The sequence below is a fragment of the Nyctereutes procyonoides genome, unplaced genomic scaffold (assembly GCF_905146905.1).
Source record: "Nyctereutes procyonoides isolate TBG_1078 unplaced genomic scaffold, NYPRO_anot_genome, whole genome shotgun sequence".
Lineage (NCBI taxonomy): Eukaryota > Metazoa > Chordata > Mammalia > Carnivora > Canidae > Nyctereutes > Nyctereutes procyonoides.
Genome location: NW_026575020.1, coordinates 9,539,130 through 9,561,405, shown reverse-complemented (window position 1 = coordinate 9,561,405; position 22,276 = coordinate 9,539,130). Strand labels below are relative to the sequence as shown.

General features: G+C 39.5%; 1 protein-coding gene across 1 annotated transcript in view; it reads left to right on the top strand.

The window, feature by feature from the left end:
* CA10 (carbonic anhydrase 10) overlaps positions 1-22,276 on the top strand; it is a 475,830-nt gene that overhangs the window by 183,172 nt on the left and 270,382 nt on the right. The window contains exon 3 of the mRNA XM_055332652.1: positions 14,879-15,021. Coding sequence (XP_055188627.1) covers positions 14,879-15,021 — 143 coding nt within the window. The remainder of the gene's footprint in view (positions 1-14,878; positions 15,022-22,276) is intronic.

Sequence of the window (22,276 nt, the reverse complement as noted above, 5' to 3'; positions counted from 1 at the left end):
TTTCATGATTAGTACAAGGTTGGATCAAATGCCCCAGGGCTACACCTTTGAAAGCTCAGAACATACCATGCTCATGGACATACAAATGAATAAAATGTAACTCTGTCTCTTTATTGGCTGACTCATGAAATTCTTTTATTCTCCTTCCTTCTGCCCACTGCAAATCTCATCACTCATATACTTTCTTCCTTTGATTTTGTATCTTGAATCATTCTTTTTTCTTTATTTCACATGGTAAGCCAACTTTGGATTTTTGCCTTGATAAGAATACCATCAAATCCCCACCAGGTCTGGTATTCATATTACACTACCTAAATAAATAAGGCCATGTCACCAGGGTCAGTCCTTTTCTCCCACTTCATCTGAGTAAAGGGTTCAGACATGGAATTGACATCCTGAGTAAATGCCTGATACTGAGCCTGTCACACAGTGGATGCTCAGTACAATGACAGATTGCCTGACTCCTCCCCTTTTGCCTTCTCTTTCACTAGTATATATCAGGTCTTAACTACTTTTTATCCCTTTTTTAGAATACAGACAACATTGCCTATGGATTTACTATATCCCAGGCACTGTGCTTAGTGATGGTGATTTAGAAACAGAATGCTTTTGGGAAATGTCATTGTAATTAGGGGAGTAGGCATGTATAAAATTACAATATGTGAGTATTAGATGATAGGAGTGCCCAGTTGCACAGGGGTGGGGCATGTAACTCTAGCAGGAAGAATAGAGGGAGGAGCAAATGGGGAGAGCAACCTGCATCTTGAAAGAGGAGGATGTGCTCTCCTCATGGGCGAGTGGGAAGGGCATTCTAGGCGTGGAGCTACTGCAGCTGGGGTGTGTCAGTGGAACTTCAAGGAGCTTCCTAGGTCAGGGCATAAGTGCTTATTCCTACTTCTGTGCTTCTTTCCCTCCAGCTTCACCAAGATGTGACTGACAAATAACAATTGCATATATTTAGGATTATAATGTGATTTTTTAAGGTGTGTAATGTGATAATTTTATATACATATGCATTATAAAATGTTTACTACAACCAAGTTAATTAACACATCCACGTAGTGTGTGTGTATGTGTGTGTGTTGAAAACACTTGATATGCTTTCTTAGCAAATCTCAAGTATATAGTACAGTATTATTAATAATCACCATGCTGTACATTAGATATCTGGAATGTATTCATCTTATAACTGAAAGTATGTGTCCTGTGACTTATCCTCCGTCTCTCACTCCCCAGCCCCTAGCAACCACCGGTCTACTCTCTAATTCTAAGAGTTAGGGTTTTAGATCCCACCTTTTTATTCTTCTTTTCTCTCTTGACCTTCCTGTAATAAAAAAAATTACACATTTTGCAATTCCTAATTTAAATCCCAATCCCTCCATTAAGTCATTCTCTACTGTTCAAGGTCATCATTCTGGATTTCTTGTGAAGCCAGTTAGATGCCAGACCATCTCATACTTAACTATGCATGGCTATTAGTTCACTGTTTTGCAAGTGCATTATTATCATTTCCTAACAGAAGCAAGCACTTCAGGATCAGGAGCTCAAACATAGCACAGCACTTGATTACAGGGCCCACGCTCCTAAAAGTTGATTCATGAAGTGGTTGACCAAGATTAAATCTCTCTAAGGGAATTCTAAAGCAAAGGATTTGTATTTGAAAAGACACCAGCAGGGAAATAGATTTACTGATATTTTGACACTTCTTGCCACCCAGTGACCAAACATATGCCCAGACCTAGGAAGCTCCTTGCAGTTCCACTGACACACCCCACCTGCAGTGGCTCCATGCCTAGAATGCCCTTCCCAATCACCCATGTGGAGAGCACATTCTCCTCTTTCAAGATGCAGGTCGCTTTCCCCATCTGCTCCTCTCTCTACTCTTCTGCTAGAGTCACATGCCCCACAATTAGGGAGATGCCTGCATGGTCTTGCCTGCTAATGTTGATGAAAAAGACAATTAGAAAAGTTAAGAGGAGAAGTTAAATGTGTTAGTCCAATGACTATATTAGAGAAACTAAATCTAATGTCCCCATAGAAAAATCCACTGCAGACATATTAGAAAATCCATCCTAACACAAAATTAGGAGAAGACTAGCAGACCATTTGTATGTCTTTGTTCCCTGTTTAGTGACTGATTCTCTTGTGTTTGGGCCCCAACTCAGTGATGGCATGGAGATTACTTCTCTTCATGTATCATGAAGAGAACAGAGATCTGTTATTTGTGCAAGTGATAAAGAAAATGCCCTAATTACATGCCAAACTCAAGCCAGACCAGAACAGCTGGAGGTTTCTGTGGGAGGACACAGATGTGAACCCAATAAGATGTTGCAAAAGGCTGAGATACTCCCCGTTGGGATGCTCTATGAGGGTAGGCTCAACTGATCTCCCCACATCTGGGTAACAGGGCTTTCCTACTTTTGACATTTGTATAAGGGGATGATTTTGTGCACATATATGGAGGGAGGAAGAGGGAAAAGAAGTTGTTTACTCATTCAAATAGATCAAGGACAATGTAATCCAAGATATCCAGATGTTTTGCAGGATTTTAAAAGTGTTTCACCAGATGTTTGAACTTATAGGAAATTGTTGCATGATGCTGTATTAGTGAACTTTTCCCGAATTTCCAAAGGCTGAAGATCAGCTGCTTTTATTGGCTAAATGTTTTTTACCTGGTGTTTGATTCTCATCTGCCAGCTGGTTTCAACATTACTGATATGTACTTCTTGAAGCCAAAGAGAATGCAGCTTTTATAAACTTCGAGTAGGTTGTGTGGTTATTCAGACATATCAGACTGGCCATTTTCTTTGAAGTTGAATAGGTAGAAATAATTAATGGGCTGGTTTATTGACATGCATTGAGACATTCTTCTCTTTGTGGTTTCAATTACCACCTTCAATAGACTAATTTCAGATTTTATCTGAAGCACCAGTAATTACACGAAGCAAGAAAAATTTCCACTGAAATACAATCGGATAATGCTTAACACCATAGTTAGGCTTAAATCTTAAACCTAAGACAGACACGCAGGGCTTAATGCCTGCGTAAACCAGACTGTGACTTATGCCTTGCTGTGGGTTCTCAAGAACAAGTCATCCTGACTGGCAAATGAATTCTGAGAAAGCAAAATATTGAGGAGAAAATAGTGTTGGCAGCTGAGATCCACTGGGCTCTGTGCTGGATGTGGGTTGGGGGATGTGGGAGTCAGACCTGAGTTCAAGTCACCACCAGCTGAGCTGTGTACTTGCTAAATGTCCTTGGTTCAACTACTCAGTTCTCTGAGCTTCATTTCTTCATATATAACATGGGACAAATGATAGCTATCCCTGAAAACTACAGTTTAGAATGGCTTGATGTAAAGCTAGCCTCTTTCCAGTTACCATCGGTGGCATAATTCATGACTCAGTGTGTAAATGGACTGGCTGTGATGAGTTTTGCTTTTTTTTTTTTCCATTTTACTTTCCATTGTCATTTGGATGGACCCAAGTATTTAGTGAACTGTATCTTCTTATGATCCTGACTTTACAAAGGAGGGGACTGAAGCTCAAAGTAAAAGTGTGTTTGGCTCACGTCAATGCACCAGGATAGGAAGGAAAGGTAATACAAGGGTTAAGATCAAGGAGGTAGGCTAGACAACCTGAGTCTGGAATCCTGACTTCACCACTGGCAAGTTGGGTTGTTTGTTTGTTTGTTTGTTTAAATCTTGGGCAACTTATTTAATGTCTTTGCACCTCAGATACCAATAAGACCTGGTAAGAAGTGGGACAATAAGGAGATCTACTTCCTAGATTATTAAATGAGCTAGTGAATGGAAAATGTCTAGTGTTGTGGTCAACACATGGGTAAACACTCAGTAGCTGTGACTTTCATTAGTAGAACAAGTACCTGGTTCTACTGGTCTTAAATGCTGAGTTATTTCTATCTCAATGCCCTGTCTTCCAAGGAGTCAATTTTGGAGTTTCTTTGAATGTGCAGTTTGCACTTTCAGTGCTTTTTGAGGACAGAGGCAAGTACTATCTTCTCTGTTGAGTATGATTCAAGAACATAACCACCTGAAGATATGAAGATGGGTCAGATAGCCTCTAATGACTTGATGTCCCCAAGAATACTACATCTGTGTTCCCTATCTAGAATCACTAATCCTAGTAGGTTTCCCTGGAGTTCAGGCATATAAGGTCCCCTAGAGGTGGCAGGGAAAGAGAGCAAGCTTTTTGATTAGGAAGTCTGATCTTATAAGTTACCATAAATTTTACTATACTCAAAACAATATGGTCCTGATGCATAAATATACAAATGGGTGGAACAGGATCAAAAGTCCAGAGGCAAATCAAATATATATGGAAACTTAATATGTGGCAAAAGTAACATTTGATTTGAGGGAGAAAGATGATTTATTTAATAAATAATGCTGGCATTATTCACTTTCTATTTGGGAAAATCTTAGATTGCTGTCATAGCATATGCACATTCATCTTTTGTATATTTTAAAAGTCAAATTATAAAAAGTGTAATAAAATTTTTAATTATTTAGAAAATATTTGTATAATCTGTACTTGGAGATACAATCTCAGGTAATAGAGGAAACTGAGAAACTTTATAAAGAAATAGATTAATATATCCCACCATATAAAATCTAAATATCCCTAAATAGAAATACTCAAAATGAGGCTAAAAAGGTAGGTAAGAAGCAAGGAGAAATGTTTATAGCACATGACAAAGAGTAAATGTTTCTACAGTTCAAATAACAATAAGAATTTATATGAAAAATATAAATAACCCAGGGAAGAATGCATGAAGGATATGATCAGAAGAGAAATGCAAATAGCTAATGAGTGTATGAGAGGATGCTCAACCTCAGCAGTATACTTAGGAAATGCAAATTAAATCAAAGAGATCTCATTTTTCCTGTTAGATCTCCATAAATAAATAAACAAATAAATAACATCCAGGGCTATGGAGATTATGGGGGAAGGGGACATACACATAGCTGATAGGAGCATAAATATTTATAGACACTGCCAGTGTCTTTTAAAGTAATCTGGCAGCTATTAAAACATGTGCATACCTTGACTGGACAATACTACCCTTGGGGATCTTTCACCCTGAAATGAAAGCATTAGTGCAAAATGTATATGAAAAGCATGGTAAAATAAGATGGAAATCACCTTACTGTCTTTCGTCTAGGGAATGGTTGAGAAAAGTGAAGTGCATCCAAACTACAGAAGCTCTGTCACCTAACACATGAAGGAGAAGCTCTAGGGAAGGCTGAGATGGAGGACATTCATGGCATATTGTTACTTGAAACAAAAAGTAGTTTTACAGGGGCACGTAGGTGGGTCAGTGGCATCTGATTCTTGATTTTGGCTCAAGTCATGATCTCAGGGTTATGAGATGGAGCCCTGAGTCAGACCCCACACTGAGTGCAGAGCCTGCTTGAGATTCTATCTCTCCCTCTCCTTCTGCCCCTCCTCCCCACCCACCCCTGCCCCCGCTCACATGTGCGCTCTAGCTATAAACAAACAAACAAACAAACAAACAGTTTTACAAATAGAACCTCTCTAAATATATGGATATATATCTGGGTGTATTTATGTGAGCTTCATGAAAGATGCCTGACAAAATGTTTACCCTGATTCCCTCAAGGGTGTCACTGGAAGGATGAAGAGGGAGATTTTAACTCCTTGCCCTACACACTTGTGTATCACTTCACATGCTACCACACATGTGTGACTTTGTCTGGTTGTTTGTTTACTCTAAAGAAAGGAACTGATCTCAACTTCTAGTTACTTTACTTACTAGACAAGTGACCTTGGAAAACCACATAACCTTTTTAAGTCTTACTTTTCTCATCTATGAAATAATAATAGTATCTCACAAAGTTGTGGAGAGGATTAGCAAGAAAAGATGTGTCAGGTTTGTGGGACAGAGATTATGGTGCATGATCAGCGAATGCAAGCCCCCTCTTCCTTCCTTTCTCTTCACCCTCAAGTGATGTTTTCAGAAGTGCAAGCCAGTCCCTACATTGTAACCAACCACAAACAGGCAGATGAAGGTGCTATGCAAATAATTAATCCAGCAACTTCCAAAAGCTAAATAAAAATGGTTTTCTTTGGAGTTGAAACCACTGTGGATGATGCATATTACTGCTCAATCCCCCCATTTTATCCAGACATTGATAGTTATGGATTCAAAAAATAATTGCACACTAACATTCAGGGTGTAAAATTAAGTGGTCAGTCCTGTGATCTAGACAGTTCCCTGCTTTGAATCCGGGTTGAGTTGTGTGGGCATCTGAAAGCTGCCTTTGCTCCCCCTCCTGCCTGGATCCCTCGCCTTTTCCCTCTCTGGAATGCTATAGTGGTGGAACCAGTGTGGGTGGCCAACATCCCCCAGGATGCCAGCATCCCCTCACTGGACGCCTCCAACACTCATGAAATACTTCTTATAAAAACCACATGATGCTAGACCTTTCATAAACATGTTCCCACTTAATCTATTTTACAAATGGAGAAACTAAGACCACAGAAGACTAGCCACCTATTCATGGTTCCATGGTAAGGATATGGTAGCTCACAATCTTTCTCCTATACAATAATGACCCTACAACTCAGAGAAGTTAGAAGACCCAGAGACTTAAACTCTCTCTGCATAATAGTTATTCAGATCCCAATGATAGTGCATCTTGGGTGTTAGGAATGGCAAGTTTCTCTGTGAGGAAGAATTTTAGAACGTTTAACTAGCTTTAAGACTTGTGGCTTAATTAGAAATGACAAATACCCACCATTTGCTTCAACGTGGATGGAACTGGAGGGTATTATGCTGAGTGAAGTAAGTCATTCGGAGAAAGACAGTGTATGTTCTCATTCATTTGGGGAATATGAATAATAGTGAAAGGGAATATAAGGGAAGGGAGAAAACATGTGTGGGAAATATCAGAAAGGGACACAGAACATAAAGACTCCTAACTCTGGGAAACGAACTTGGGGTGGTGGAAGGGGAGGAGGGCGGGGGGTGGGGGTGAATGGGTGACGGGCACTGAGGGGGACACTTGATGGGATGAGCACTGGGTGTTATTCTGTATGTTGGTAAATTGAACACCAATAAAAATTAATTTATTAAAAAAAAAGACTTGTGGCTTATAGCCTCTTCATACTTGCAGGCTGAACTCTAATATCCCCTCTATTAGCAAGGCATTCCTAGCACATGACAAAAGGGTCAAGGTCAGTTTACTCCCCTCTCTACATTTAAGCTTTAATATTCACACACCTTAATTATAACACTTAACCATATTTTATTTTAGCTGTTTGTCAGCTTGCCTATCTTCCCACCATCTGGGGTGTCCTGAAAAGTGGGGGCATTTTTTTAATCTGACTCAGTGGAGATGTTTCATTAATTTGCAGATGAATGCACAACTTAATGATTATGTGTTAAATAGGTTACTTTGGAAACCCTGAGAGATCCCCAAGTGAGAGAATGGGAAACCCTGGTTAGATGCCTTTTATGAAATATGAATCAGAGTCCTAGCAATGGAAGAAGAATCCAGAAGCAAAAGAGTTATTCAAACGCTATTCCTCCTATGAAATAAATCTGAAATCAGAAAAGGGCCCAAAAGCCTGCAGCAGTAGGTATTTTAAACATGCTTATTAATAATGGCTCAAAGTGGAGATTTATTACAGTTGAGAATAGGGAAAGGAACAGTAAATCAGCATTGGTGAGGAAAAGAGCAAGGGAAAGATATGAGTTCTTATTTAAAATGTATTCATGTGCTTTATAACACTAAAGTAGAGATTGCTATATTGAAGTGGAAGGCTTTATTTGTAAGATTGAATTCACCAAAGATACGTTTTATGCCAGTATTCATTTTCCCATCTTGCATTTGCTTTCCTTTGGCCGAAAAGTTGGGGACTACATTTATTGCTTGAAAGCAAGAAAAGATTGCCTTAGTGGAGTCTCTTCATGAAAAAATTCCTTGCTTCGAATGGTGACTTGTAAAGCACTCGATGAATCCTAGGAAAATGCTATTTTATTGGCACATATGTTGAAGAGAATAGTTTTTAAAACATTCAATTAGTTCTGCCTTTGAGATAGAAATTAAACAAATCCAAAGCAATGGGATTAAATTCACGTAAAAACCCAACTGTTGCTTGGGAACCAATTCTTTTCCCACTCAAACTACTCTAAGGATAATCAAGCTTACTCTTGGCTGTGTTCCAGCCAAGGCAGATACATGCTTTTAATTCATCAATCAATTCATGGTACTCCCTTCCCTAAAACTCTCAGTGGCTCTCTCATACAGTAGAGTCGAATACAAACTCCTCACTGTGGTCAGCAGAGCCCTGAAACATCTGTCCCTCATCTCCCCAGTCAGCCTCATCTCATCTCGCTCTTTGCCTCATCTGGTTTATCAGGTTCAAGTTAACTGGCTTCCTCTTGGTTCCTTGAACACATAGGGCTCTTCTCTGACAAGACCAGCTCTGCTTCTCTGCCTTGGCCACGTTTTTCCCTGCCACTCTTCAGGAATGACTCCCCTGAATTTTTCCAGGGCTATTAGATGTTACTTTCAGAGAAATTATCCCTGCCCATTCTAGGTTACCTCCCCATCCATGCTTTATTCTCTAATCCATTGCCATCTTTTATTTTAAGATTGTTTATGATTGATTGATTTGAGAGAGAGAGCACGTGAGCATGAGCTGGGGGAGGGGCAGAGAAAGAGGGAGAAGCAGACCCCTTAGCCGAACAGGGAGCCTGATGTGGGGCTCAATCCCAGGACCCAGAGATCATGACCTGAACCAAAGGCAGACGCTTGACCAACTGAGCCACCGGGGCGCCCTTGTACATTGCCATCTTAATTGTCTCCACAGTGTGCTCGCTGAAAGTGCTAACTACATGGATAAACATATGCAAATGTGGAGATAAACAATATCTCCCACATTCCCTGCTAGACTGCAAGATCCTTGAGAGCAGGAGCTGTTTTCATTCATTGCTGGACTACCCAGAACAGGTAGCAGGGCTTGGCACTTAATAGGTCCTCAGCAAATATTTGCTGCATAAATTCTCAGTGTCAAGCCTAATGCCTGGAGTGTCATAGGCTGCCAGTAAACACTTTTTAAGTAAGTTTGTCTTGCTCCCCTAGGATCTAGCAAATTCTCAGAAGCTGCATGAATTAATTCCAAGTGCCAAACTCCCTGCCCACAACAGCATGGTCTCTGTGAATTCTGCTGAGACCAGAAATGAAAATTCAGGACAAATGAATAAAGAGGATGCCTAAGAGCTCAGACTGACTTTGGGGCATCACCTCTAGGATAAAGAAATGTCCCAGGGCAAATTTTAACTCTCAATATCAGACTCAATTCCTCTGGTTCCTTGCTCTCCTGATCTATTTCTTGTTTCGGTGAGAACTTTCTCGTTTTTGTATGAAGGTTACCATGATGTGTTAATAAACTAAACTGGGGCTTTTTTGGTTCACTGATTTTGAACAAGCAGCTGATAGGTTTTTCTTTAGGTTTTCCAAGGCTCATATTTTAAGCAGCTGAAATCCCGGTCACTGGGCGTCTTTCATAGCTCACTGGACCCAGAGCCAAGAGACTGTTTGGGATTTGTAGTTTATGGTAACAATACAGCATTGCCATGGGGGAAATGTTCTGGCAAAATAACACATAGCTGTGATACAGCAGTTAAGAACCATTGTTTGGGCTCTGCAAAAATTAATTTGGAAAAATATCCAGGTCTGTTGTGTGTTCTAGTTTATATGTAAATTAGAAGATTGTGTGAAAAGGATGCCAGGGATGATACCATTCAAACAATTTCAGACCAGTTGTCCATTAATTGGTTAGAGTGATTCTCACTCAATTTTACTTTATTTACATTTGCAGTTTTTTTACTTAACAATAAGTTGTACCAGTCAACCAAGAAAAAGACACAGCAAAAGCCAATAAGCCATAATAACCGGTACTTTTAAAAAACGGCAGAGGGCTTAAAATTTTGACTTATTGGGACACTCATGTCCCAATTAAGACAAAAGTAACTCAACAGTGGTTCTCAAAATTTGGAAATAGAAGCAGTGCCATAGCATTGTACAGTGCCACCTATGAGGGATGACATGAGATATGTTTATCAACCTGAAGGATCAATAGTATGGAGAATGGTTAAGTGTCAGAGTCCTGGAGATGATGTTTTGCACCAATTAGGTGGGAAAGTTTCTTCCTCTAAATCTTGAAGCCTTAGTTCATGCATCCAGCCTCACTCTGCAGCTAAAATCTGCTGGCTCACTCCCATGATACAAGAAATATAGAGTCTCCAATGCCCTCCTGCTTCCAGAGGCTTCCTCCTAATTAATGCATTTCCCTAGAACCTAGATGACACCACATTTGCAGACATATGAGTCTGGTCCTTTTGGCACCTAAGTTCCCTAGACTAATTTTGACACCTTCTTCATCTTCCCAACACTTAACATGGATTACAAGAGCCTTGGCTTCTTTCATAGGGACTAGCACCTTGTCCAGCCCAGCTGGCCCCAGGATGCAACCCCTCCCTGGAGCCGCTCTTCCTAAACAGTCATCCCCATTAGATCTCCTAAGGGGTCCTGCAGAGGAGACCCAAGAACATCCTCTCTTGCCTGGATTGGTGCCTTTTTAGCTAATATAGCCAGCCATTGTTGAATGGCTTTTTAAAAACCCTAATTTTGGGCAGTCCTGGTGGCTCAGTGGTTTAGCGCCACCTTCAGCCCAGGGCATGATCCTGGAGACCTGTGATCGAGTTCCATGTCGGGCTCCCTGCTTGGAGCCTGCTTCTCCCTCTGCCTATATCTCTGCCTCTCTCTCTGTGTCCTCATTCTCTCTCCCCGTGTGTGTGCATGTGTGTGTCTCATGAATAAATAAATAGAATATTTAAAATAAAATAAAATAAAAACCCTGATCTTATTTGCCGTGGTTGACGTTCAGGGTAGTTTGGTTTGAACCTTTGCACTTGAAATTTATTTTAGCTTGGACAATAGGCACCAATGTTACTTTTGATTTACCAGAAGAGAAACAGGAGCAGTCTTACAATGGCCATGGCCACGCTTAACTCTGAAACTCCTTGGCTACAATAATCTGCCTTCGCATGGAGCCTGCTGGGAAGGAAAGGAAGCTGAGCGGACATGGAATCTTGAGACGTGGGTGGTGGTCCTTACTGTTTCCTGCTGCCTCTCCCTGGCTGTGTGGCCTCGGCTTGAGGCCTTTACCATCTGCCACGAAGGCCTTAACATCATGTGTGTGTTTAGGCCAGGTGATTTCGCAGTAACTTCTATTACTGAAAGACAGTTAATTCGCGGCTGATTTAAAAATGAGCAGTCCAGTAGTGAGCACACTTGGATACCCCTTCAGGAATGGAGCCAATGAACAGGGGCGAGTGCCTCTCAGCTATTCCTCCATTGTCTGAGCGGGTGGTTGGAACCAGACATATAGGCCTTGATAGTGAAGTGGGAATATAAAACCCTGAAACTGTTTGTCATAAAGAATGCCATGCCCAATAAAAGCAAAGGCAGATGTTCACATAAAGTTTTTGTTGTTTGTGTTTTTGTGGGGGTGCTTCTGGGGTGTGAAGTTTATTAGTAAGGTACAACAGCATCTGCCTACCCGTGTTGCCATATATTAGCAGTCTTGCAACCCATTTATTGGGTTGGAATTATTTTTGGTAATGATTTTCATGAGACTAGATGAAATGCAATCTGCACTAGCTCTAACTACATTTATGGTGCAGCTGCCTTCTGGGGAAAGCCCCCCAGACATCATAAATGGCTAGACTCTCAAAGAAGTGATGGTCTCACGTTTCCTGTTGTGGCTCTAACAAGTAACTACAACTTAGTGACTTAACACAGATTTATTGTCTTAGGTTTTGGGGGTGAGAAGCTCAAAATGAATCTTGGGGGATTTAAATCAGGGACAGAATACCAGTGTTCCTTCTGGAGGTTCTAGGAGGAGAATTTGTTGTTTCATGCATTCCAGCTTCTAGAAGTCATCTTGGCTTCTATCCCCTTCCTCCCTCTTCAATGCCAGGATCTTCTGTTCTCTCTTTCCATCCTTGGATCTATGTCTCTGACCCTCCTACCCTTCTCTCTTAAAAAAGGACCCTTATGACTACATTGGGGTGACCCAGACAATCAAGGATAATCTATTCATGTCAATATCCTTAGCTTAATCATTTCTGCACAGTACCATGTACCATGGAAGGTAACACTAGGATGTGCACATCTTTGAAGGAGGACCATTATTCAGCTCACTACACAGGCCATAGAGACCAACCAAAGCCCAAAAGATAAATGATTTATCAAGTCACACAGCTAATCTGTGACAGTGCCATGGCTATATCCATGGCATCCTCACATCTGCCACATTTATGTGCATCACTGACAAAGATGGGTAGGAGCAGGCCCTGAAGGAGGCTTTATTTTCATAATAAACTGGAAATGATTGAGGAATAAGTATAGGAATGTCAGTGATTTAAAAATAGCAGTTTAGAGAAGACAGAGTTTATATTTTTTAAAATACATGTTTAATTCAAGAGCTTCCTTAAATATTATAATTTGGCTAGGGCATAATACCTTCTAAAGATGTTAAGTGACTTGCAGTGGTAACATAACTTAAATAGTCATGAGAAATTAAAGTGCCAAGGATCTATAGGTCCTTCTCTTCTTTCTTCCCACCCCCTACCCCTGCTTCTCTTTATGTCTTTATTACTCTGCCCATGGCTGCCATTTTGAAAATCAGTTATAGCTGGAAAACTAATTCAAACTCTTCAAACGAAAAGGAATGGCACCACCCAATGGGCTTTTTGCCATGGGTTAAGCCAAATAGAGTATGTGCCGTATTTCACAAGGAAGCCCACTTTATTTTGGTGTTGAAACATTCTTCTCAGATTCTGAGGAACTTGTTTTTGGTTTTCTTCCCACTTCTACCCAACAACAGACTATAATAAATAAAAGGTTGATAGAATCTTGGATTTTAATGGTACTAGACATTCCATCCAGTCCGATTTTTCTCCTGAATTACAGGTCTTTTATCTTTGGCAATTATTTGCCATTCTCCTCTCTTGCTTCAATTTTCTCCATCTGTGACATGAAAAGGAATGATGGCTGCTGTAAAGACTGAATTAAATTTGAATTCCTGGGGTACCTGAGTGATTCAGTGGTTGATCATCTGCCTTCCACTCAGGTTGTGATCCTGGGGTTGAGTCCCATATCAGGCTCCCCATGAGGAGCCTACTTCTCCCTCTGCCTATGTCTCTGCCTCTCCCTGTGTGTCTTTCATGAATAAATAAAAATAATCTTTAAAAAATAATAAAAAATGAATGAATGAATGAATGAATGAATGAATTTGAGTTCCTGAGAGGACAGATGCATTTGGAAGGGTTGTGACTTGATTGTTAGGTTCATCTTCTCCAGAAGTCACTCTCTAACTCCACTTCTACTGCGTCAGGGTTCAGTGCCCCTCCCCTAAAGATTCATAACCCACTCACCTCATTCGGTAACCTTCCACTCCCATTCCCCCTCAGTGTGGTAATTATACTTGTACATATCTGCCTTCCTTGAAATTCAGCCTAACTAAGGGCTGGACATGCAATAGAAGCTCATTGTACTATTCTTGGACACTGTCAATGGATGAGTGAATGATGACTGTAAAATCTCAGGGCTGTATATTGGACACATGGATTCAGAGCCTTGAAAATACTGAGGGAGGAGGCAGGAAAGGGCTGAAGTTATAGTCTGTGATCTTCACTGACATGAAATCGGTAATTGCCCCCCGCCCCCATTCTGACTTTCTTAAACAGAAGAAGATAACTTTATGCTGAGTGAAGTAAGTCAATTGGAGAAGGACAAACAGTGTATGTTCTCATTCATTTGGGGAAAATATGAATAATAGTGAAGGGGAATATAAGGGAAGGGAGAAGAAATGTGTGGGAAATATCAGAAAGAGAGACAGAACATAAAGACTTCTAACTCTGGGAAATGAACTAGGGGTGGTGGAAGGGGAGGAGGGCGGGGGGTGGGGGTGAATGGGTGATGGGCACGGAGGGGGACACTTGACGGGATGAGCACTGGGTGTTATTCTGTAAGTTGGTAAATTGAACACCAATAAAAATTAATTTATTAAAAAAAATAAAGTATGAAAAAAAAAGAAGATAACTAGACATTCCCATAGAAATTTATTTTCATAGGTGTTTTAATGTGATGCAGAAGATGGGTAGATGATTCCTCTTTGGATATTTGTACCCAGCACTCCATGTCATTTTTTTCTGCCTATCAAATGAATGCATTTGTGAGCTGTGCTGATACATTAGGTTAATGACACAGTGCTAGATTAAACAAAGACAAAGTCATTTTGCCAAGCTCCTGTCTGGCATTGATTGGGGGTCATAAAAGTCATTCACTCCTTCAGTTTGGTTTTGACAACCCACAGAATAATACCTCATATATGTTGAATGATACTTTCTTTGAAAAGCTTTAAATACCCTCTATATAGAACAAGGGTGATTCTCATACATTCCTGCAACATAGAAAACTGACCATCAGCTCAGGAATTACCAATATTTGGTGTACTTTAATGGATGGTGTGGGTTGGACTATGCCATCTTCCCATTAAGCCATTAATGCTAACTGTACTCATCAAAGAGGCCACAAGATGAGTGGGTCTGAAACAAGAAAATCTGAAGGTAAAACTTAGAGAAATTGACCAAGATCCAGGCCAAAAAAAAAACACCCTAGTGACACTCAAAGGGTCTCAATGGGTGGGAAACACTGGACGGCTCTCTCTGATGTTACCACTTTCATGTCATGGCTCTTTTTGCACTGTGTCTCAAACCTTCCACCCATACTAATTCTACAATTTCTTTTTGTTTCTAGTTCCTTCTTTCTGGGGATTGGTGAACTCAGCTTGGAATCTTTGCTCTGTGGGGAAACGGCAGTCACCTGTCAACATAGAGACCAGTCACATGATCTTCGACCCCTTTCTGACGCCCCTTCGCATCAACACTGGAGGCAGAAAGGTAAGCAGCCATGTTGCTTCCATTGTGAAGTTGAGGACGCCAGGAGATGCTAACTCTGAAAGCTAGTCTTCCGGGTCTCCATCTCTGTTATGAGTTTCTCTTTCCATCTAAGAGTAAAATCACAGACCACGCAGGCCTACTGCCAACAAATATAATTATGTCTAAATTTTGCTTTCTCTCCCTAGCTAGTCAAACCCTCATGCTTCTAATTACTTTGTACTCCCTGGAGGTTGCCTGAGGCCCTATGCATTGGTATCCTTTGAAGGTCAGAAAGCAATGTTGCTTCCCAAGTATATCATGCTGGGAAAATCTCTCCTCTCAGAAATCTCTTTACTGAGGCTTCTTTTAACCTCAACTAAGTAGAAAAAAATTAACAAAAGTAAAATCAGACATTTATCATCTCGGAAGGAAAAACAAACAAAAACCACCTTAGATGATTTATAAGAAAATCAATAATTAATCTTTCTAGGGGCATCTTGCTGGCTAAGAATCCTAGCTCCTGCACAGGAATGCTGAGCTATGTTTTGTGATTCTCACACCAGCGTCCCTCCTTCCCTCACCTCCCCACATGATGTGCTTTTCATTAATTTGTGAAAGGGCATAATACCTGTGGGGTCTTCTTGTCACTGGGATCTAACATTTCTCCTGTGGGCTAATTTCTTTTTTACTACCTTTTACTGTTAAGTAGTTCGTTGAAGGTGGGAAATACACACCCACAGAAAATTGTGTTTGATGGTGATTTAGTTATTATAAACTCAAGAGGGATGGAAAATCATTTGTGTCCAAGAAATTGGGATTAAAATTATGGACAACTTTTGTTACTGCTGGCAGCTGATTCTCCAGGATGTGCATTTCTTGGGCTCTGCTTTGTACTTACACAGTCTGTTTGCCTTACTTACCATGGAGTTTGTAAGTAATTTTTTCCCCTTCTGATATATTGGAATATATTTTTTCCTGTTACATAAATCACCAAAAAAAACAACCAAACCCAAATTCTAATGACTTATCTAAGAGATGTTAGTAAGTTTGACTCAGGTCACAAAGTTTTTAAAAGATAGATTTTAAAAGACATTGCACATAATTGAGACTATTTCTCTATGTAGTGTTTGTGTGCTATTTTCAATATGACTTGAGAAGCATTTTTATAGAAACATCCTATGTAGGTCATGTAGTTTATTGTTCTGATTCCATAGAAATTAACCTATCCAAATTATTGTTCCATTTAAAGTTTTATTTTTATAAACTCTAAAGGAAGCTTAACATAGGTTCTACATATACCTCTCTCATTCAAGTCATGAGTATGGATAGGTTCATAGGTTCACTGACCAGTATTCAGGAAGGGCAAGTTGCAATTTTGACTTTTCGATCATTCTTTCCTTCTTGGAGATGGTAATGGAGGGAATAATTGTATTCTAAACAAAGGGGAGAAGCAGTAAAAATGCAGAATGAGGGTTGGTACCTGAGTTCCAGAAATCAGCTGAAAGATAACCAGCCTGAAACACAGAGACCAAGAAGAGGAAGTAGGAGGTAAAGATGGAAAAGGAAGATGGTGCCAAATCTAGAGACTGTGTTAAGGAACTGAATCTTTCCTGAGTTATGGCAGGTGATCAAAGCATTTTTAGATAAAGAGTACACTGGACATAGTAGGGAAAAGTGGCAAGGTAACACAAATAATGAATACATAATTCTCACTTTTCCATCAGCCCATCTTAGAGGAAAACATTGATGTGAAAGAAAAAAATAATTAATTCGAGGCAGCTTCTCCCTAAAATTTATTGGAAAAGAAGAGACGAGGGGATAGTGTGGTGTTAAAAAACACTCAAATGTTTTGGTTTGGTATTTTTTTGTTGTTGACAGTGATTTTTTTTTATATTTCCAATTCAGTAAAGTGTACCTGATCCAAATCAATTTTCAAATGCATTGGAGTTTGGAATTTTGGAAACATTTACTTTGATGATGTAAATATTTATATCTGGCATGATTCGTATTGTCAGCTGTTTGAAGAGCTGAGAACTGTCTGATGGTTTCCTTTGCATTAGCGAAAGGTGGAAACTAAAATATGGATGATAGTAGGATAAACTAACTGGTAATGAAACGTCTAAACTTGATAGACAATAGCTAAATCATGTTTGCAAGGTTTTTAAAGGTGGTATTTAATGAGTTGGGGACTTATTTGGGAAGTGAGTATTCAAATCACTGCTGTGAATTTAGTTTTGCCTTGAAGAAATGTGTATCAAAATCAAAAGGTTTAAAGACCGACCTGTAAGAGTGGGAGGGTTTGCAGAATTTGGGCAAGGTGCCACATTTTGAAGTCTGAGATCTGCTGGTATCATTGTTAAATGCATCCCAGTCATTTTACACTTTTATCCATTAGCATCATTCCTGCTCATGTTTAAGTGCCCAGACACATGAAACAGCCTAGCTGCAATCTCTGACTTGTGTTACTGTGTTTGTTTTAATGTGTTTGACCTGGCATGGGGCTCAGATAATGAATTAAGGGCTTGTCTTAGTATGAGCAAAGGTTGAAATTCAGTTGGAATGCAAGAATACAAAGAATAATAATAGATAATAATCAAAACATAACGTCTGGGACATAATAGAGTATATTCATTATACTTGAATAATGGTATTTCTTTTACTTTTTAGGTTGCTTACTTTCAGTGGTAATTCTTAAGCAATATTTTGGGATTTATTTTCCTTGAAGGAGAGTATTTTTTTTTACCCAGTTGTTCATATCTGACATACAGGACTCTTATGGACAACATTTAAAATAACTGTGCTTTTCAAACAATACTCACATAAGGTTGGGTTGCCTGTAGTCCTAAGAACTTTGAGTCAGTCTCTCACCCTTGACCCCATTCAACTTAACTCATAATAGTCTAAACAGGTGTTTTGTTTTGTTTTGTTTTTTAATGTTGCAGTTAATTAATCTATTCTAGGTAAAGCTACTGAATCAACTCAGGAATCATAGTAGGCAGGAGGAGATAATTCTTCCTTCATACTCTCAGATCATTTAAAATCCCTATATGTGGGAAACTGGATTATGATACAACTGATATTTTAAGCTCAGTTCAAGCTGATTGACTATTTTAAGATGGAGACCCTCAATAGTCAATGGACTTGTATGGATTCACATATATTTTTACCTTTCTTGTCTTTTTCCTCACACCAAAATGAGTGTACATTATGTGTTTATGTGTTAATTTTCATGTGCTATTCACTTAGGTAATCTTGGTAATTTGAAAATATTGTTATTTTCAGAGTAGAGTAGAGTGTAGAGTGTGAATGTAACTGAAGAGCAAATTTGAATGGCCTGGCTTGATCATTTTGGGGTATGTTAGTTCCTCTAGATATTTGCCGGGACATTCTCTAATACAGGTGGGTGCTGGAGGGTTTCTGGTTAAGAGGTGAACATTCATGGAAGAAATGTGATTTGTAGATAACTTCTCTGCTGATCTGAAATATCTAAAAGAAAAAAGAAACATATGAAAACTAAGTCTAGGGGCACCTGGGTGGCTCAGTGGTTGAGCGTCTGCTTTCAGCTCAGGTCTTGATCCTGGGATCCTAGGATCAAAGCTTGCTCCCCCATGTTAAGCTCCCTGCTTAACGGGAAGCCTACATTTCCTCTCTCTCTCTGCCGCTCCCTCTGCCATTCCTTGTTCTTGTGCTCTCTCACTCTTGCTCTCAAATAAATAAATAAATAAATTTTTAAAACTGAGTTTAAAATCACTTGCTGATCCTACCATTTTAACCAAAAATCAGTTCTGGCATCCTTCCTCATCTTTAAACTCTTTTAATAAAATGGAAATCCCAGTAGTTAAGTGACATGGCATTGCTTACGATATGTTACATGTAAAAGGTAGCATCCAAAGTCATTTACTTAATGATCTCAGTTTGTTTAAAAAGAGCCCATATTATGCATAGAAAAGAGACCAGGATTAAGAATAATATTGTTTCTTTCTACTTTCCTAAAGCTTCTAGATGTTCTATAACAAGCTTGCATTAATATAATAATCTGAAAAACACCTATGGTTTTTTAATTCATTCCTTCATTTCAGGCAAAAATATACCTAGAGTTGACAAATATGATAGATGGAATAATGTCCTCTTCTAAAGATATGCATATCCTCATCCCCAGAACTTGTAAATATGTTATCCTACATGACACAAGGTATCTTAATTTTTTTTAAAGATTTTATTTATTTATTCATGAGAGACACACAGAGAGAGAGAGAGAGGTAGAGAGGCAGAGGGAGGCTGCCACGCAGGGAGCCTGATGTGGGACTCGATCCCAGGACTCCAGGATCACACCCGGGGCCGAAGGCAGGCGCCAAACCACTGAGCCACCCAGGGATCCCCGGCACAAGGTATCTTAAATAAGTGATTCAGTTAAGCATCTTAAAATGAGAAGATCATTCTATGTTATCCATATGGCCCCATGGTAATCACAGGGTTCTTATAAAGAACAGACAGAGGCAGAGGAGATATGACAAAGGAAACAGAGGTCAGAGTGATGTGTTACCATGAGCCTAAAGAATGTGGGCAGCCTCGAGAAGCTGGAAAAGAGCAAAGAAACAGATTCTTCCCTAGAAGGAACACAGCCCTGCTCAAACCTGGATGTTAGCCCAGCAACACTGACTTTTGACCTCTGACTTCCAGAATATAAAATGGCCCTTTCAAAGAGATTAGGGATGGAGTTGAGGACAAAAGACTTTAGCTTCACTCCTCCCTATTCCTGCTTTGCCAGCCTCCCTCTGAGGAGAACTTAGAGACCAAGACAAGGCTGTTGATTCAGTCTGTATAAGCCAGCCTCCAGGCTACAGGGTGAGGTGAAGGTAGATTTAAAGGGGGAAACGGAATATTCCATGCTCATGGATTGGCAGAATTAATATTGTGAAAATGTCAATGTTACCCAGGGCAATTTACACGTATAATGCAATCCCTATCAAAATACCATGGACTTTCTTCAGAGACTTAGAACAAATTATTTTAAGATTTGTGTGGAATCAGAAAAGACCCCAAACAGCCAGGGGAATTTTAAAAAAGAAAACCATATCTGGGGGCATCACAATGCCAGATCTCAGGTTGTACTACAAAGCTGTGGTCATCAAGACAGTGTGGTACTGGCACAAAAACAGACATATAGATCAATGGAACAGAACAGAGAACCCAGAAGTGGACCCTGAACTTTATGGTCAACTAATATACGATAAAGGAGGAAAGACGATCCACTGGAAGAAAGACAGTCTCTTCAATAAATGGTGCTGGGAAAATTGGACATCCACATGCAGAAGAATGAAACTGGACCACTCTCTTGCACCATACACAAAGATAAACTCAAAATAGATGAAAGATCTAAATGTGAGACAAGATTCCATCAAAATCCCAGAGGAGAACTCAGGCAACACCCTTTTTGAACTTGGCCACAGTAACCGGAGAAGGACAAACAGTGTATGTTCTCATTCATTTGGGGAATATGAATAATAGTGAAAGGGAATATAAGGGAAGGGAGAAGAAATGTGTGAGAAATATCAGAAAGGGAGACAGAACATAAAGACTTCTAACTCTGGGAAATGAACTAGGGGTGGTGGAGGGGGAGGAGGGCGGGGGGTGGGGTGAATGGGTGACGGGCACTGAGGGGTACACTTGACGGGATGAGCACTGGGTGTTATTCTGTATGTTGGTAAATTGAACACCAATAAAAATTAATTTATAAAATTAAAAAAAATAAATAAAGGGGGAAACGGAAGACATCTAACACAAGGCTATACATTTTATCTACATGACCATTCGCACATTTCCCATTAAATGAATAGGAGGTAATAAAGCTCATCATTACCTATAAAACTAAGTATAAAAGTCTCAACCTGGTATTCACAGTCCTTGCAATATGGCCCCAAATCTCTCCTCCAGAGCCCTAATCCTCTAACATGTTATGCCCACCTTTGTTGCCAATGAGATTGTAATACTTTTTTCTTAATTGACTATATCTCACCTTTCCCTGTGGTCTGTGCTTTGACCATAACATAACTCTTCACCTGACATACCTCTATACCTCAGCACTCCTCATCCCCCACCTTTTTATTATTCAACCTCTGTGGTACCAGCACTACCTCCACCATGACACTCCTCTTGATCTCTTTAGTGGATGGTGAAATCTCTTTTCATTTGCCTTCTTAAGTGACTTTGCTTATATTTTATTTAGCCTATAGTATATTGGCCTATAGTATATTAGTCTTACTTGCCTTGTCTCCCTGTCTTAGATTAAGGGCTCCTCATGATGAATGTGCTTTCATATTTTCATTTTATATCTCTGAGGTTATCTATGATGGCACTAGATGGTTTGAACGGAACCATTATCTTTGATTGCCAAACAAAAGGTTTATGCAGAATTAGTGATGATTGCTTTGACTCAAAGTGGAAAAAATATGAGAAAGTCCCATGATGAAAAGTAACCTTGCCATCAACAGAATCTGTCATTAGAAACTAATTTTTGGTTATTGTCTTTTCCTGAAATATGGTTGAAATATGTTAAAAAAATAATAACTGTGAATTGGTTGGGTGCCTACAGTCTTACCACTTCTCTATTTTTAAATTTGCCCCATGAACCTGATAGCAAAATTTAGTTGACCACAATTAATCATTGCAGTGTCTACATGATTATGTTAAGACACCTTTTATGAGTAAGGCATTTATGTTCCTTCAAGGACTTTGCAATATATTAGGGGAGAAAATATAGATATACAGAAGTTAAATCACAGTGGCTGATTTAAATAATGATTTGAGATAATAGTGGAAGAGATCCTAAGGAAGCAGTGAAATGATTAATTAGCAAATCAATCATTCTGACATTAATATTTAATGGTGGTAAGAAGTTGGGTTGGCTGAAACAGGCTTTATGGAGGTGCTAGGATGTGAGCTAGATGGAGAGATGGGTAGAATGAAATACTGTTTGCAAGAGAGTCTTTAAATGTTACGTGTTCTGGCTCTATGTGTGAAAGATTGAAGAAAATGTAAGGATAGGCCCATTTTGCCATCTAAGTATGTTACTGCGGTGCTGGTTTTTATTGGATAACTGATATTAAACTTTTATAGATAACTATTCTTTCCCATTTGGAACTCATTAGCTATCTTTAGGTACCCTGGGTCTTTTTATACTGAAGCTCTGGTACAGAAACGATACATAATAATTTTACATGTGCTTGTGGGATAGTGTAGATCTCAAACTGCTGACAAAGGAGTGAATGTAATTCTT